We start from the raw sequence: 18,019 nt of genomic DNA, 5'->3' as shown, positions 1-18,019 counted from the left end.
TCAAATTTAAAATTGCGTGAACTTTATTTTTTAAATCGATAGGTCCACGAGAATGTTTTGGCATCGTTCATTATTAATTTTACCGACTTATTTTACCTATGTAGAGCGTATTAGAATATCTTGAGTGAGCTGATAGCAAATTAAATTATTAGTTCTCAGTTTTCCGCGGTACTCCTTTGCGGACGATTTAGTTTTTGCAGGAGATTATGACGTATGAACACTTGCGTTTTTAATCAGCTAACGTCAAATAGGTAATAATTAAAAAAACGCTATTGAAAAGATAAACTTCTGCCAAAAAAAAATTAACTGGGCATAAAATCAATAAATTGTAAAGTTGACTACTTATTGCAATTTGCAACTATTAGTGAAAGTGTTTGTCATTTTCCTTTTTCTCGCCGCAACCTAATGGTATTTGTGGTATTTCTTTTATGACTGGTTTTCACTTTTACTTTCATAAACGATTTTGTGATGATAAATGATATAATTAAATACCTAGGCACTATTATGGAGGTATACAGTGAATATAAAAGAAAAATCAAAAAGGAATTATTATATTTGATATTATAAACTTAATACTACATGGCCTGATGAACTTCGCATCACTTTTCTCCTAATATAAACCTTTTTTGGACTTCCACGAATATTTCAAGACTAAAATTAGCCAAATTGCTTCAGCCGTTATCGAGTTTTAGCGGGACCAACAAAATTCAATTTTTTTTTATAAGTACAGGATGTAACATATTATTTATGTGATAATAATATAGAACAGGGGCTCCCAATCTTTTTCAGTCTGCGACGCAGTTACTCGTTCAATATTGTGTCATGGCGCCCTTCTTTACGCTAAATTACAAGAAAATACATGAATAATAATTTAAGTAATAATTATTATTATAGTTAGATTAAGCAGGTAAATAATAATAAACAAATATTTAATCATCTGCCCGCTGTGTATAATTCATATTATAATTTTATTTTAATAATTTTTGTGGTTTCGGATAATGTCGATGGAGGATCGACCCCTCTTGCCTTTCCACGGCGCATCAGGGTGCTGCGGTGCACAGTTTGAGAACCCCTGCTATAGAAAGTGGCAGCGCTGAAAGAGTTTTATTCACTTTTGTATGGAAAAACGTATGAGTTATGACGCGGGGGTTTTTGCGATGCGATGCGATTGCCTATACAAATCACAAAAAAAATCTCCTCCAGCGCTGTTACTTTCACAGTGAACTTTATATTGAGGACACATACATATTAGACACCCTAAGTATAATCACTTAGTTTTGTTACACCTTGTATAGATAATGTTATCTAATACTAGCTGTCCCGGCTAACGTTTCTTTGCTATATAAAGTATTTCGCCCGTATTATTTTATTGAAGTGACTAAATATTAAATAAGTATGTCACCATGGGGCATGGCAACGTCCATCGCTATCCCGTCGCACAAACAATAGTCACCGTCAGTCTTGAGTTGTAATAATTTACTATTATTTATTCAACAAATGCACTTATCAATATAATAAGTACCCAGTAGCCGATTCTCGGACCCACTGAATATGCATATAAAAATTTGGTTAAAATCAGTTAAGCCGTTTCGGAGGAGTACGCGGCCTACCATTGTGACACGAGAAATATTATATACTAGCTGTTGCCCGCGACTTCGTCCGCGTGGACTTCAGTTTATAGCGCGCGATGTCAACAAAATTGGTGTCAAAAGCTTTTATAAAAAAACCCTAGTACGGGGTACCCCTTAAATCAAAACAGCTGTGCAGTGTGCACATAATATTTCATTTTTTAAAATTAAACTTTATATTTTATGCCAAATTTTAAATCTTATTTAGCCCCCCAATTACACAACTTTACCCATAAACTATTTATGATTGGTAGGTTTAAGGTTACGTCACTGTATATAATGTATATAAATAAATAAATAAAGTACTGACTTATTAAATAACGTAAAAAAGAAATAACAATCGAAAAAAAAATTAAAGTCGAATATATGATAATACCACCTCTTATAAAAAGATGTTGGGCAGCGTTAGCGCGATGTAAGAGACGCACGGCGCCATCTAGTATAAATTTTTGGAACTAACTTAATTTGAACAAATTTTCGTATTTTCACCCCCTTACAACCCTTTTTTCCTCATGTCCTTTCTCAGGCTTTAGACTATCTGTATACAAAATTTCATTACAATCGGTTCGGTAGTTTTGGCGTGAAAGCGAGACAGACAGACAGAGATACTTTCGCTTTTATAAAATAAGATATAAAAATAAGTCGGGTTTTCCTTCCTGACGCTATAACTCGAGAACGCACGAACTGATTTCCACGGTTTTGCATTAGTTGGAAAGGTGAGGTATATAGAAAAAAAAATCAGAAAAAGCTTCAAGAGAAAAGCAGGAAAACAGGGAAAATCATTTTATGGCAAAACAATGTTTACCGGGACAGCTAGTGCATTAATATTTTAATTGATTATTATCTATTCGCGAACAAATCCATACAGTCCAGCTGCGTATTCCCATACCTATTAGTTTCAAGGTCTAGTGCATGTAAATTTTCTCATTGTGGCGCGTAGTCGATTGTTCTAGAGATCAATGGTGTACTGTGAGTCAGTGTTCCGGTATTATGTCAAGTGATTATGGTGGAGATAATTATGTTATAGTTTAAGTATGGTCAACAAAATATTGGCACAACAAGTTTCAAATTTTTTTTTGATTCGCAGCGGAAACCCTTCATGGGTGCCCCGGGTTGGGGATGTGCCTCAGTTAGCTGAAGCACCCCGGGCGTATGTGAGACTCTTACTCACTAAAACCACCTGCGGTTCGCCTTCAGCCGTATAAAGGAGGGATGTCCCGGATCTAACAAATACAGGACTCCCTCCACGACCGGCCGGTCTACCTCAGAAGGGACTTCCAGGCAGATGGTAGATCTACTTCATGAGGGTTTTATGGCGCTTTGTAGCCGTCAGGTCTATCGTGCCGAATGTCGTGTAAGACAGAAATAAGACATCAATTTCGTGAGTCGTGGCATGTGGAAGCTATTTCGTGTTTGACGCGACAATTGACACGATAGTCCTGAGTCCTGACGGCTACATAGCGCCATACAACCCTCATTTGTTTTAACCTCCAGTGACAGATCACAATTAACAGGGAGTTGACTGGGCTGGGTCTTTGCAGGTCTGCTCGAATTTTTCTGATAATACTCGGACGCTTTAATGAAGAGCATCCGTGGCATAATGGGTAGACCTTTGGTTCGCACTCGTAGATGGTGCAGGTTCGATCCCGGGTGGAGGCGTGTACCTATGAGACATTTTCTGATCTCTAGTAATTACGGACGCTCGTACGGTGAAGGAAGACATCGTGAGGAAACCCGCACATGGTTGGTCCCAGACGTATTGACTAGTTCTTTCCTCTGGACTAGACCGACTATGATGCGAGAATGCCGTATGCGCTTGGGCAACCATACGGACATTTAAACTTGTCACAGGCACTACAGTATTTGAGGAGTGGTTACTTCGCTCTGAAAATACTGTATAAATCATCCACTACGGATGCAAAGGCCTAGTTTTTTTTAATGAAGGCAATAACCGAAATCCTCCTCGCTGTAAACTCTACATAATATACTCTACTTATTACCTACCTATATGCCCATTAAAATCAGTCTAGTAGTTTCAGAATCCAAATTCATAAATTATAGACCAGTGATATTTTATAGGTTCTACAGCCTGTACATCTTCAGAGGAGTCATTTTGTCTTACCTACTTATCATACCTTGTCTGTCAAACTATTCATTAAATTCGACAGTATATATTAAGTCTATTATTAAATTAATGTTAAATATAATCGTCAAATGTCTTTGAGTACGGCAAAAAATAATAGAAGCACTATTTGCTAGCAACATCTATTAGGGTTACCTACATAGAAATTATGTATTTTATCAGATGTTATAAAATGCAACGACCTGCAATAAAATAATAAATCAAAAAGCAATAACAAAGTTTATGTGTACGATTATAAAGGAATCTATATAATCTAAATATTTATAACTTCCTAAATACAATCAAATTAGTTCTACGATTTCCTCCATTTTAATTAATTATTCTGCCCAAATTATAAAATTCAATTATGCAATTAATCAAATTTATTATCTGATTTATAGCATAATTGCATTTTATTGCATATTAATTTAGTGAAAACGTGTAATTGGCCTTGTGATATGAAATTTGGGAGCGCCGCACCTAAATATAGGTACTAGACAGATAATAATATAGTTTTGGCGATTTTCTATACAGTGTGATGCGATCATGCGAAGGATTTTAGTCGTCTAAAGGCTGCCAACCGTCCTGTTTTCCCAGGATACGTCCTAGTTTTCATTTCCTGGGACGTCCTAGATAAATAATTTTTAGTCAACGTTCTAGATTAACTACAAATTAATAATTATACAAGTTTAAAATTTTGTTTTGAACAAAATTGTTTGTTTTACATTATGATAGATAGTTTGATTAAGAGACATGAAAGACAGACAAACTCAGACTACATTATTTGCATAGTTTGATATAAATTTTTAAACGTCCTCTAACTCTATTATATTATATTTCTATAAGACCGTTATCTCTATCTCTCTATCTCTTTCTCGTTACCCCAAAATAATCTGCCTAGCCATTTTCGGTTCGGTGACTTAGTTAAATGTTTAGGGAGATAAATATAATAACAGCTGTGTAACACATTACACAGGTGAACTATGGTACGCACCTTGGTGTTATGCGTGACTGCACCAGTATTATTGACTTGGAAAGTATCGTATTACAACCCGTAGTAAAGTAACACAAAGGCTGGACTGATATAAAACCTAGACCAGTGGTTCTCAAACTTTTTGACGGCGGTAACCTTTTAGGAAGTGACATTTTTGACGGACCCAAAAAAAAGAAAGTTTTGTCTTTGAATGAATGTTTGTTTGGAGTTGAAATTGGAGCCCCTACAAGCCCCAGGGCTCCGCGGTGCACACTTTGAGAATGGCTGACGTAGACCATTGAATCTACCCTCTTACTAAATATGCTCTATGCTCTTGTTTCCTCTGGACTAGGCCGACTATATTGCGAGAATGCCGCATGTGCTTGGGCAACCATACGGACATTTAAAAATCTTGTCCCAGGCACTACAGTATTTGAGGAGTGGTTACTTCGCTCTGAAAATACTGTATAAATAATCCACAACGGATGAAAAGGCTTAGTTTTTTACTAATGCTCTAAGGTCTGCTTGAATCTGTCTGACCCATTGGAAAAATCACATGACACGAAAATAGCGGACTTCAAATAGTTATGGCTGCGTAAATATATTAGTCCGAGTTCCGTAGAATCAATTTTTTTTAATAACTATCACTTATAATACCACAAGTAGGTACGAAATTCATTGAACAAGTAATTTTTATACGTGGGAGAGCCATGCTTCGGCACGAATGGGCCGGCTCGACCGGAGAAATACCATGTTCTCACAGAAAACCGGCGTGAAACAGCGCTTGCGCTGTGTTTCGCCGAGTGAGTGAGTTTACCGGAGGCCCAATCCCCTACCCTATTCCCTTCCCTACCCTTCCCTATTCCCTTCCTATCCCTACCCTCCCCTATTACCCTATTCCCTCTTAAAAGGCCGGCAACGCACCTGCAGCTCTTCTGATGCTGCGAGTGTCCATGGGCGGCGGGAGTTGCTTTCCATCAAGTGACCCGTTTGCTCGTTTGCCCCCTTATTTCATTTAAAAAAAAATGGTTACGCTCCTATGACTCGCTGACACGCAATTTTTGACCCGAGGTGCGTTACCATGGCAACCGTAACAACAAGTTTCGATAAATAATAAAGTATACCACCTGCCTATCGTCTACCATACTCTGTCTTTACGATAACTCCTAATTACCCTGGACTCTGGAGGTTTCTTCCGTCGTCTAACACCAGCCGGCCTATTAGATGCGCAAACGAGAAACTTTTGTCTACATGTTTTCTCGATGTTTAATGATTTGTCTCTTCATCTCTATTGACCCCATGACATACATTTTTTCTCGTGTAGATATGTCGCCAAAATCTATCGACATACAAAGATTTTGACATTATGTCGATATCGACAAATTCAGAGTTGCCAATTTAGCATATTCTATGCTAAATTTGGCATATTTTTACGTTGTTTAGCATATTTATTTGTTGTTTAGCATATAGCATATTTTTTAGCATATAATTATTTAATAAAAATTAAACCATGAAACAAACGATCCGACTCAATTCCTAAGCGTGTGTTCTAAAACAGAATAATAATTACTCTGAAAAATAGTATATTATACTACTCATTATTTATCACTAGGTACCACAAAAGGCAAAATTTTAACAGCAGTTTAGCAAATTTTGTATGAGTCCTATTGGCAACACTGTCGACAATATAACTGTGGGAATATGTTCGTAGAGGCCACAAAGGAAGATCTTCCGACCGAGCGAGGTGGTATGCTCGGTCAGGCCGGAGCCCACGTGATACATTTCAGCTGTCGTATAATATATACTGACGCGCTCAGAAAACTTCGATAGCGCGATGCAGGAATGTCAGGCGATTTGTGGGTACCGCCACATAACTACACACGAGAGTAAGATATCGCGTTGTACGCGCATGCTAGACGCATAGATATACCTCTAGCAGAGCCTCTCACCAATTCCATGATCTTCAGAACCACACACACTATCCTCTACAGCGCAGCAGCTCTGCTCACGCTGTTTGAGCCTCTATCTCCTTTTGCCCTAACACCGGAATTATTGCAGATCCTCTCGACGACTTCGTAATTAAGCCTGCTGCTCTACTGTTACTGTTAATCATCCCCTACCTATTCCTCTAACTAATTCCACTCACCAGCTCCACGACCCTCAGCCCCACACACCAGTTCCTCTTCAGCGCGGCTGCCGCTCTGCTGTCGCCGCTGCTGGAGCCGTCATCTCCCTTCTTCGCCGCTGCCTCCTCTCTGTCTGCCGACATAGCCCACACAACACGAGCGCCGCCCCCGTACTCTGATACCTGGAATGTTCCAGAACTGTTAAAAAAATTTGCACCCAATCCGTGCATCCGTCCTTGTTGGTCAAATGGTTTATCTAACTTGTCGAACAAAGAGGCATAGTGGTCGGTAGAAACTGATTTCTTAGAGGTGAGTTTTTATCGATTACGTGACTCCACTAGGCCTAGGTCTATACAAAGCCCTAAGTGGAACTGAATGAACTGGTTTCTAATGGGAATTACTTACGATTTTTTAAAGGAAAGTCCTTTGCGATGGATTTAAACGATCGATCGCAAACTACCCTTAAACTTAAAGGAAATCGCCAATAAACTTTCATCTTTCGGACTCGTTAATGAAGGAATTCATACATTTTAATGTCATGTAAATTAAACACGTAAATTGTCAATGCGGCGCGGGCGCAGCGAATGCCAACCGCTGGACCGAGACGCACGCTACACTTTCCAATACCGCATATAGAGAATACACACGGGTATAACTCCTCCCTAACAGCCCCGGGAATCTGATTCTCGTAAATCGAATGTCGGTTCGATCGCAGGCTATCGCACGCAATTCGAACTGTAATCCAGACCTGTAATGGAGGTACCATTACAGGCTACAGGTCTGGGACTAACTCAGGGGCTCTGTCTTTCTGTCACTCAAGACGTATCAACTCTCTGGTAGAGTGCTTACGGCTGATCAAAATTATGATAATACATAAATACATCAAACGAAGAAGTTAATTAATTGATAAACGCGTGGCTGGCAAATAACTTGGAGCCAGAAGTTTCATACGTATGTGTTTCCCTTGTAATGTAAGCATCAATTAAGAAAGGATTTTTACTAAATTTCAAAATTAGAGGATCAATCAATTAATCCCCTTAATTTGCATGCTAGGCCCGAGTACCTACTGTTTTACTCTAAAAGATCTAGTAAGTTATGGACCTACTTAATTTACAAAGGTTTGACAGTATTCAAACGTAAAACTAAAACAAGAAAAGGTTTTATTAATGTGTATGGATTGTAACTAATGCACACTAAAACTGATCCAAAGACCATATAAGTCAAGTATCATGTAAGTCAAAGGCCAAGTATATGGAAAATCAATAATTTTCTCGCGAGATTTTCTTTTGTGAGTCTCTATCGCGAGCAAACTAATCAATTGTTATAAATGAGATCGAGGGCGAAATTAAAAAGTCCACCAAAGGGGTACGAAGATTTTGGCAGACCTACCGATACCGTACCGCTATTGTGTTTTTTCGCGTTCACGAATATTTTTTTCAGAAATGGATAGCTAACACCAATACAAGCAAAAAATAATCTTGAACAAACCCGCGTAAAGTGTCACATTTCGAAGATATGAGCTGCCAAAGTTTTACCAATTTAAGATATTGCAGAAAAAAATATTCGTGAATGCGGAAAAACACAATGGCGGAAAGTAGGTCGGCCAGGCTCCATACAAAAATCTTCATACCCCTTTCTATGCATTTAAAGAGCCGATGATAAAATATAAGAAACAAAATCTGTTGTCCGTTTCAGAGCTACGATGCTACAGGCACTCCACCTTACTATCTCATTTCAACCTCCTTTATTTACGTCGGGGGTTGAAAATTCGCGAAGAAAAAGTAGAGATCTATGCATTCTTGCTTTAAGCCCGTCACAGACTTAGCTATAATATATATTATAGTAGCTACCAGAAACATATATTATAGCTGAGTGTGCGGTCACGCGAAAATTAGTATAGAAAATATATAGTAATATGCCTAGCTATAAAAATATTAATATAATATATTATAGCTAAGTCTGTGACGGGCTTTACGTTGTTCACTACTTGAAACCGGCGTAGCGTAGAGCCTTGCATGACACTATATTATAACGGCACGAATCGTACTACGATGTCATATAAATAATTTATTTAAAATATTGTAGAGCAGTCGATGGTATCTTAACTTAACTCCAAAAGAGAAAAGAATATATGGTAAATTATAATAAAAGCTAAGAAGATCATTAGACGAGGTCCAATAGAGCCTTTGGCTTTGTCCCTAAACTAAGCTTCAAAACCCAAAAAAATATGATATTTTTTATACCGTATTTATTTATTTTAAGAAATTAATAAAACAATCAAATATATAATAATTATTTATATAACTAATTTCCAAAACATAATGTATCTAATTTTATAATGGCTATGCAAGAGCCATCAGAAAAGGTCTAAGTTATGAAGGCTTTCCGGCCCTTAACTTGGCTTTAAAATACTTGATAATAAAAAAAATGCTGCAATGTAAAACAAATAATTGTTAAAAGTTGCACTTAATAGTCTCATAATATTATAGTATGGATGCAATGACAAATTACTCTTAACTACGTTTAAACAAACGTAACACGAACGTAACTTGAATACAAATTATGTTTTTTTTATTTCATATTTTATGTACAGCTAAGCCGCTGTAATAATAATTATTGTAGCTTACAGTCATTCAATTTATTAATTCGTTCACATAAAATTAACATAATAATGCACTTTGCTCACGACAAGAATAATTCAATTAAAATATTTTTTTACTCACCAAGTAATTCTTATACGAGTTCCACTTGCCAAAAAAATGGCTGAAAGTCACAAAATCACTGTCCCAATTAGTTTTTAAAAAAGTCACTTTTGAATTTGGAACGCAATGGCGTCTGCACTAGGAGGCGACTGTGTTTCACGTCGAACGCGGCCCGACTAATGCTCATAACATGACCAATGTACCTTAACACTTCATTAAGTACGCACAAAGCTGGTTTGAGGCATCAACATGTGGCCCTATAGAGAAAACGGCTCTAAAGGGCAGTAAGCTACTGCATTTTGAATTTGGAACAACATAGATAATAAAGGCATTTCTATAATGGGTACAGATAATCTATGGCTAATGTGAATTCCCATTAATCCCTCCCTTAGAATAATATTATGCCGCTTATGAGGTACTCACATTACAATACTTTAGGTACTTTATGAATTTACTTTTAGCGCTCAGTGGTTTAAAGCTTTTACTTATCTTAGTTTTTAACTTTTTATTTACTACAGAAATATGACATGATAGCAGAAATTGGTTCGATTGTTATTGTTTACAGGTGATATAATAAATAGCAAAGTAGTAAGGTTGACGGTTTCTTTGTCAGATCAAGGTTAAGGTCGCCATACTGCGCGGAAAAGCCGGACAAATATTAGCATGTGACCAATTCTGTTGCATTTCCTTTTGTGGCTAACAAAAGTTAGGCTTTTTACCAAGGTAATTATTAATATTAATCAGAATTGAATACTATTATGTACAATTCCAATTGATATTAATTACATTCAAAAGATTTTTTGTAACCACTACCTACATAAGCAATGGATTTCATAACAGTTCTATACTTCTTAATATCTCTTAAAATAAAAAAAAATAAAAAAAACTGGTAGAGCCATTTCATTAATAACACAGTTCTTATGTCACATTAAAAATGTTTGGGAAGTAAAACGAGTTTGTTAACTGATACAAAGTGTACCGAGATTATTATGGAGCTATTCGAAAATTGAAAAGTCACTTTCTAGCGTTTTCCGGTCTACAAGCGCATAACTGCATATGCGCGCACGCACGCCGCGCACGCGCATAGTACACATACGAGAGTTATACATAGAGGGGGGAACGAGCAAATATCACCTGATGATGATGATTGATTATTGTAATGGACTTGAAATGTTTACAAACTTAAGATACGGATGTATATTTTAAGAAAATTTTTTAGAAATGTCTTGCTTCAAAAGGCGAAATGGACCCAAACAACATCAAATTGATCCCAGTTTTTTGGTCCCGCATTTTGTCTATGTCTATGATGTACCTTTAATCATTTAATCTTCATCCTTGGGGTGTTGAAAACAGCACAGACAATGTAAAGTAAAAATCATTTGGTAAAACTTGATAAAGCTGGTGTTAAAAAAACTACATCACTACTAAGTCCAGATACTTAGAATTAAGGTCATCAAAGACATATATTAGAGAATCCCCCATTTTATTGTGAAATAATGTTAAAGTATTTGAAACATTTCGAAAAGAAAACTAAGTAGTCACGTTTAATTCCTTATTATAAAGGAAATGTGTAAATGACGAAAATGTTTCATTGTTCTAAACACATTTTTGTGAACGGGGCTTATTAAAAGCAATCACATGTTTAGTTGACTTTTTTACAATTATATTCAAAGGTACCAAAATATTTGTGACGTGGGAAGGCCATACTTCGGCACAAATGGGCCGGCTCTACCGGAGAAATACCACGGGCTCACAGAAAACCGGCGTGAAACAGCGATTGCGATATGTTTCGCCGAGTGAGTGAGTTTACCGGAGGCCCAATCCCCTACCCTTTTCCCTTCCCTACCCTCCCCTATTACCCAATTCCCTCTTAAAAGGCCGGCAACGCACCTGCAGCTCTTCTGATGCTGCGAGTGTCCATGGGCGACGGAAGTTGCTTTCCATCAGGTGACCCGTTTGCTCGTTTGTCCCCTTATTTCATAAAAAAAATTATGGAGTAAAAGTTTTTCGAACGAGTGATAAAATGGTTTCTTTTAGGGAAACATAAATATGCTAAAAATAATAAAGGACGATTCTGCTATATAATGATCTTACAATATTACAGTTAAAATAAAGTTTCGATAAAGAATGATCCCTAAAAACCGTCTACAGAGTATCAGAGGAATCCATACTAATATTATAAATGCAAAAGTGTCTGTCTGTTACCTCTTACCACGCGATAAAAGAATTTTGGCGCAACGAAGTTAAGGTTTTACAATATTGCAGAATTCCAATAAAGTTTAAATGCAGTAATAAGTAGTAAGATTCCGTAAAACCATCTACAGTGTAGGGATATTGTTATAACTAGGTTTTTTGCCAATTCTTGTGGTCTATACCTTTAATCACTTTATGGTATATGAGTCACATTGAAGCTAGATGAACAGAATTGTATCTGTATTACACAGACCTGAAAATTTTCCTGCTGCATTGTTCTACGTATACTGACTAAGTTTATGAGTGGTTGTAAGCTGTAACCGCAGTTTCAGATTATGACTATGAGTAGATACTTGATGACCTATATGGTTAACCCGGTCGGAAAAGGGCCAGTACTTTATTCCCAGGCTTGATTAAATATTATGAAACTTATCATTCCACTTCATATATATTTTTTTATAAAAGAAGGGGGCAAACGGGTCACCTGATGGAAAGCAACTACGGTCGCCCATGGACACTCGCAACATTAGAAGAGCTGCAGGTGCATTGCCGGCCTTACAAGGCATTATAATATGGACCTAGACGACACTTGAACTTCGTATCACTTAACTCATGATAAATTTTCTTACCGTATAAACCTTTTCTGGATTTCCACGAATATTTAAAGACTAAAATTTGGCTAATCGGTTCAGCCATTCTTGAGTTTTGGCGAGACTTCAGACTAAGGACCTGTTTCACCACGAGTATGAAAGATCTGTCAAATAAGCCTATCTGGCACCTTATCAGGAAGCGGTGAAACAGGCCCTAAGGGACTGTTTCACCACTTCCTGATAAAGTACCGGATAGGCTATCCACAACTTATTTGACAGATTCTCCATACTCTATCTGTCAAGTTAAGTTGTGGATCCGGCACTTGTGGTATAGGTTTCATGAAGTGGTATAACAGGCCCCAACAAAATTGAAATTAATTTTTATCCGACTTCCAAAAAGGAGAAGGTTCTATGTTCGGCTGTATATAATTTTATTTATATAGGTAGATAAGTATTAAATAACAAGCGTTGATAAGTTTAGGTCTTAGGACTCAATTAATCATTCACAGATCTCTTTTAAAAGTAGAGAGAGTGGACTGTGGAGAAAAGGCAACTCTTTCGACATCTCACCAAGTCGAGGAGGTTAAAAAATTACCAAAAAAACATTTCACGTATTTTAAATATTCTACTCGCATACTTCCTTAATAATCATTATCGATAACCAAAGTTATTCAATAGTAGAAAGCTATACTAAATCACAGTAATTTTAAATCAGTTATATTGAAGGCTAACCACGATTTCCTACTCAGAATTGTCATAAATATAACGTTTTCATATTTTATAGCGCTATTATGTTTTTACGCCATAAGATCGTTCGCCGTGAAACTTTTTCAACGTTTCATGACAAGGCTACCTCAATCAATTGGTAGATACTTTGGTTTATTTGCGCTTAGAGGACAGTAAATCATCAAGGACCAAAACTATCAGCTAGTTTGCCGTTTTTTTTGCCTCTGTTTCGACGGGGGAGGGTTTTCAAGGTTTGACGTATTTGTATGTGTATATCTGTTAGTATGTCCGTTTACACTTTACATTGATCTTATTTTTTTTTAGTTCTTAGTCATAACTCATTCTAATGGAAAATTTCGGGGCTTTTACATTTTTTTTAATTTATACACATTATTCATACTTCGTTGATAAGTTTGTTTTTTAAAATTGCAATTTTGCAAATCTTTTAATATCTTTTTAAGTTTACATTTTCTTTCTCCCTTTGTTATTAAAATTACAATATTTTCTAATTATTTTTTTATGATATGAGGCGGCAGCCGGCAACCATCAAATGGGCCACCTGATGGAAAGCAACTTCCGTCGCCCATGGACACTCGCAGCATCAGAAGAGCTGCAGGTGCGTTGCCGGCCTTTTAATAGGGAATACAGTAATAGGGGAGGGTAGGGAAAGGAATAGGGCAGGGAATTAGGCCTTCGGTAAACTCACTCACTCGGCGAGACACAGCGCAAGCGTTTTTTCGCGCCAGTGAGCCCGTGATATTTCTCCGGACGAGCCGGCCCGTTCGTGCCGAAGCATGGCTCTCCTACTTATATCAACGTATATTCTTACAAAAGGGACGAGATTTTAGGGCTTCTGTTATCCCGGAAAAGTCTCTGTTCTGGATCATAACAAAGATATGAACACACGATATTGTTTATAAGTCGGGGTCACGAGCAGGGGGTGAATACTGAATGCGTTATAAGCTCACGACTAATGCGTTAGTATTGATATAGAATAAAGCGCCACAGAAGATAAACTTTGTGACATACCAGAACTACATGGTGATGCAATTTTATTCGCACGGAAATTCGTTTTACGCACGGAAATCTTAGTAATACGTGGAAACTGAAAAGTTGGCCGCGATAAAAATTATAATATTGTAATAAAATTTTGTTCTTTTCTGAGACGAAAAATAGGTAAAAGTCACTGTATGAAATTTAATCAAAATCGATTCGGCAGCTTACAGCAGATATATTATTTGTATGGTGAGCCGTGGGCATTTTCTACTCTTTGTACGAAAATATGGATAATTCTGCTCTGGAAAATGTCACGAAAATGCTGTGGAAAAATGTAGAGTTCAGAAACGTCCACGTGTATATTTTAATCATATTACAATTATAATTAATACTAGCTGTTACCCGCGACTTCGTCCGCGTCAACAAAATGTTAAAATACATAAGTAAAAAATAAAAAATTAAAAAATATCCTCCTCCTTTTTGGAAGTCGGTTAAAAGCCTAAGTTACTCCTTATTACATCAGCTATCTGCCAATAAAAGTCCCGTCAAAATCGGTCCAGCTATTTCAGAGATTAGCCGGAACAAACAGACAGACATACAGACAGACAAAAATTCTAAAAATTGTTATTTTGGTGTAAGTACCGTCTAAATATTCATATGCATGTTGTAAAAAACGGTTATTTAAATATTACAAACAGACACTCCAATTTTATTTATATGTATAGATAATCACTAATCAGACTTAAAATTGTAGGGCTAGGCTCTGCCTAACATAATAAATAACACTACATAGGCACAGAGTTTTTTTTTTTTTTTTTACTGATAAGTATACCTATTATGTGGTTAGGCTTATAGTATGCATGTCTTTTTTTTTCTTTCTCTGTCTTTATTGTTGTGTGCTTTGTTCTATTGTAGTGTACTGTGAACTTTGTTGAATAAATGTTTATTATTATTATTATTATTACAGAGGCAATCTTATGTCTATCTCCCGTCAAACGAAGACCTGGATGAGGTTAAAAAATTAAAAGTATATTTTTTTTTTATATTAGAGGCTAAATGGATTACTTGCTGGAAAGCAATTACTATCGTCGCCCAACGAAATCCGCAACATCAGAAGAGTTGCAAGTGTATTGCCGGCGCTTTAAGAGGGCAAAGGTCTTTTAGTTTGCCTTCTGTCTGTACGTATATTATGTATGCGTGGAATAGCCCATTGTTTCACGTGTTGACGTCGTCGCTGCCATAACATGCATGTTATGGAATTTCGAGTTATTTGTTTTTTGCACAGGAATTTAAGGAGTATGAGTTATGACGTATTGTAATGTGAGTTATAACTTCGCCTTTGCAATCCATTCAGAGTTAACTTACCTCCGGCTTGACTTTTAGGCTGGCCTCACACAACCGGAATTTCATAATCGGATATTCATATTCTTACAGATCGATCTATGAAATTCATAATCTGAAAAAATCAGAATGTGTGTGGAGCGTACTGATATTGTATGATATTCCGGTCTTTCTGAATTAATAATATGAATTCAGATTATGAATTCAGAGATATATTCCGGCTGTGTGAGGCCAGCCTTATTCTGATCAAATAATGATTATTCTCGTTTAAAAAATCAAAGAAAAGTACATAATATCTAGTATCTACTAAACTATTATTATAAACATAAAAGTTTGTGACAATGAATTATGAATTTTGAAAGTTTTGGTTACTTTTCATTTAAAAAAATACCTACTGTTCCCGTAAGATACTATGACCGTAGGAGGTGTATTGATATACTCACCACCAATTATATTCTACTTATACAGATCTGTTACGTTCATACTATTTTCCGGTTTAAGAGCTCACCTGACTCTAAAAATCAAACATCGTCCTTCTCTCTTCACACTCACGCTCATCTTTCATATGCCAGGTGAAAAAGGACGGCGCGGAATCATCGCCGAGTTAGTTTTACTTGAATAAAAGACGAACTATAATGATTATGAAAAAAGTGTTTTGAGCAAATTTTGGTTTTATCAATACCTTTTTAGATATTAAAAAATATTAAAGAAAAGACAGCAAACTTCGAAGATCCAAGCAAAAATGTGTCTAAAACAAGGTTTTTTGTAAAAAAGAAACTATCGAGCATTTTTTGAGTAATCGTGTTTTCGTCTTGAGCATTTAATCTTTATGAACTGAAGTTACTTGTGTCAAAAAATCAGTTTTCTAGACCTTACAGATTTTGAGATCTAGGTTAAAGTATGTAGTCAAGTTAGGGTCATATGGGCTCTTAAATCTCTTCCGAACAACATTGACAAATTTGACAGATAAATGAAACAATAGATACGAAATGCCATTTATATAAAAGAGACAGACTAAATAAAAGACGACCCAATTGGGTCGTATTTGAAGCTTCACAACGCGCGCGGTAGTAACATATCTGCTTTCAGTTTTTTATATAATATATCATTGCTCACCGCAAATACTTAAGTATAATATATACCTACTTAGGTACCACATAAAAATTAGTAGTACATAAGTATAGCGTAAGTCAGCGCTATATTATGTGATTCGGTCGTTGATGAAAGTGGATGATCTACTGTTTATTTTAATTGTTCAAATCCTCAAAATAAGAACAAAAGCGTTCACTTCGTCAGCCTACTATCAATACTAATATCTGTGCTAATATTATAAAGGCGAAAATATGTATGTCTGTCTGTTACCACTTCACGCTTAAACCGCTTAAACCGATGTTGAATTTTGTATGGATATACCAAAGTATCTTTATTTTGACTCAAAAGTCCCGAGAGAGTACAAAATAAATATACTTTTTATCCCACAAAAATGTACGGTTCCCGCGCGATAAAATTATTTCTACGCAAACTCTAATATCAGCAAGAATAAAGGGATGGAATTTCCGTCACATGACAAATTTTGTCATGTGACGGAAATTCCATATTCCTATTTCTATTCATATTCCCTATTTAATAGGAACAAAGGAGGTCACTTCTCAGCTTACTAATATTGTATAATTATTATGACTTTCCACCATTTTCCTCCGTGTCCCGTCAACCCCTCGCCGCGGCGCCATGGCGCCAGGTTTCTGTCTGTGTCAGGGTCTGACCTATATCTATAGCATACTGCCCTCCATATACCCTCACTAGTCACTACAGGGACGTCTTTGTAACCTTTGGCCGACTTTGGCGATAATTTGAAACAAACATGGGCTATAAAGGGCAACTCTTTGTACTACGTTAGGTATAGTGTAAATGCAAATGTGTGTGTATCTATTGATCTATTGAGCGCATATTAATCAGCCCCCTTAAACAAAGTATCTTTCGTTAACAACGATGACAAAATTCGTTATCAAAATGTATGCGGGTTGACATAAGTCATCGCTAAATGACATTTCGCTTGCGAAGACTAATGTCAAATCCCATACATTTTGATAACGAATTTCGTCATCGTTTTTAACGAAAAAGACTGGCTACGGCCTCAGATTATGTATGGAAATATATGGGCTTTGATTCGCAGGAAGGATTATGGGATAGTTTTGATCTCAGAAAAGTGTAGGGTTTTTGCGATAATTAGTGAATTCAGGCGTTATGAAGTTGAGATATATTGCTCGGCTTCTTTGACGGAAGTTTTTGTTTTTACTGGCGATTTTGATTGATTTACGTGAAACATTAATTGTTAACCAATGTCCCATGCTATTGAAAACATAAATTTCTATCATAATGCTATTTGCACTTATTTTAATGTCGCTCTCTAGGTTTTACCTTTTAAGGTGATGTTTATTTAGCGTTTTTTGCTGCAATACAGCCAGATAAATGTCACGCCTAATATAGCAATGAAAGGAAAGATTTCTCCTTTGCCCTTTATTCCATAATGGTACTAATGCTTAAGCCTTTTTGTTTTATATAAAGATTAAAGGTACTAATGATAAAACAGTTATTACCTACTTTATGTGCGATAATGTTACT

At 36.5% G+C, this 18,019-nt stretch overlaps 2 protein-coding genes across 2 annotated transcripts in view; one reads left to right on the top strand and one right to left on the bottom strand.

Moving 5' to 3' along the window:
• The window catches only part of LOC121732235 (adenylosuccinate lyase), a 43,068-nt gene that overhangs the window by 7,286 nt on the left and 17,763 nt on the right, over positions 1-18,019 (top strand). The gene's annotated exons all lie outside the window — the stretch shown is intronic.
• LOC121732240 overlaps positions 1-18,019 on the bottom strand; it is a 39,364-nt gene that overhangs the window by 5,772 nt on the left and 15,573 nt on the right. Inside the window, exon 6 of the mRNA XM_042122060.1 lies at positions 6,870-7,031. Within this exon, the coding sequence (XP_041977994.1) occupies positions 6,870-7,031 (162 nt within the window). The remainder of the gene's footprint in view (positions 1-6,869; positions 7,032-18,019) is intronic.

The sequence above is a fragment of the Aricia agestis genome, chromosome 12, assembly GCF_905147365.1.
Source record: "Aricia agestis chromosome 12, ilAriAges1.1, whole genome shotgun sequence".
NCBI classification, from domain to species: domain Eukaryota; kingdom Metazoa; phylum Arthropoda; class Insecta; order Lepidoptera; family Lycaenidae; genus Aricia; species Aricia agestis.
Note: the sequence above shows the minus strand (reverse complement) of the source record. Positions and strands in the feature narration are given on the sequence as shown.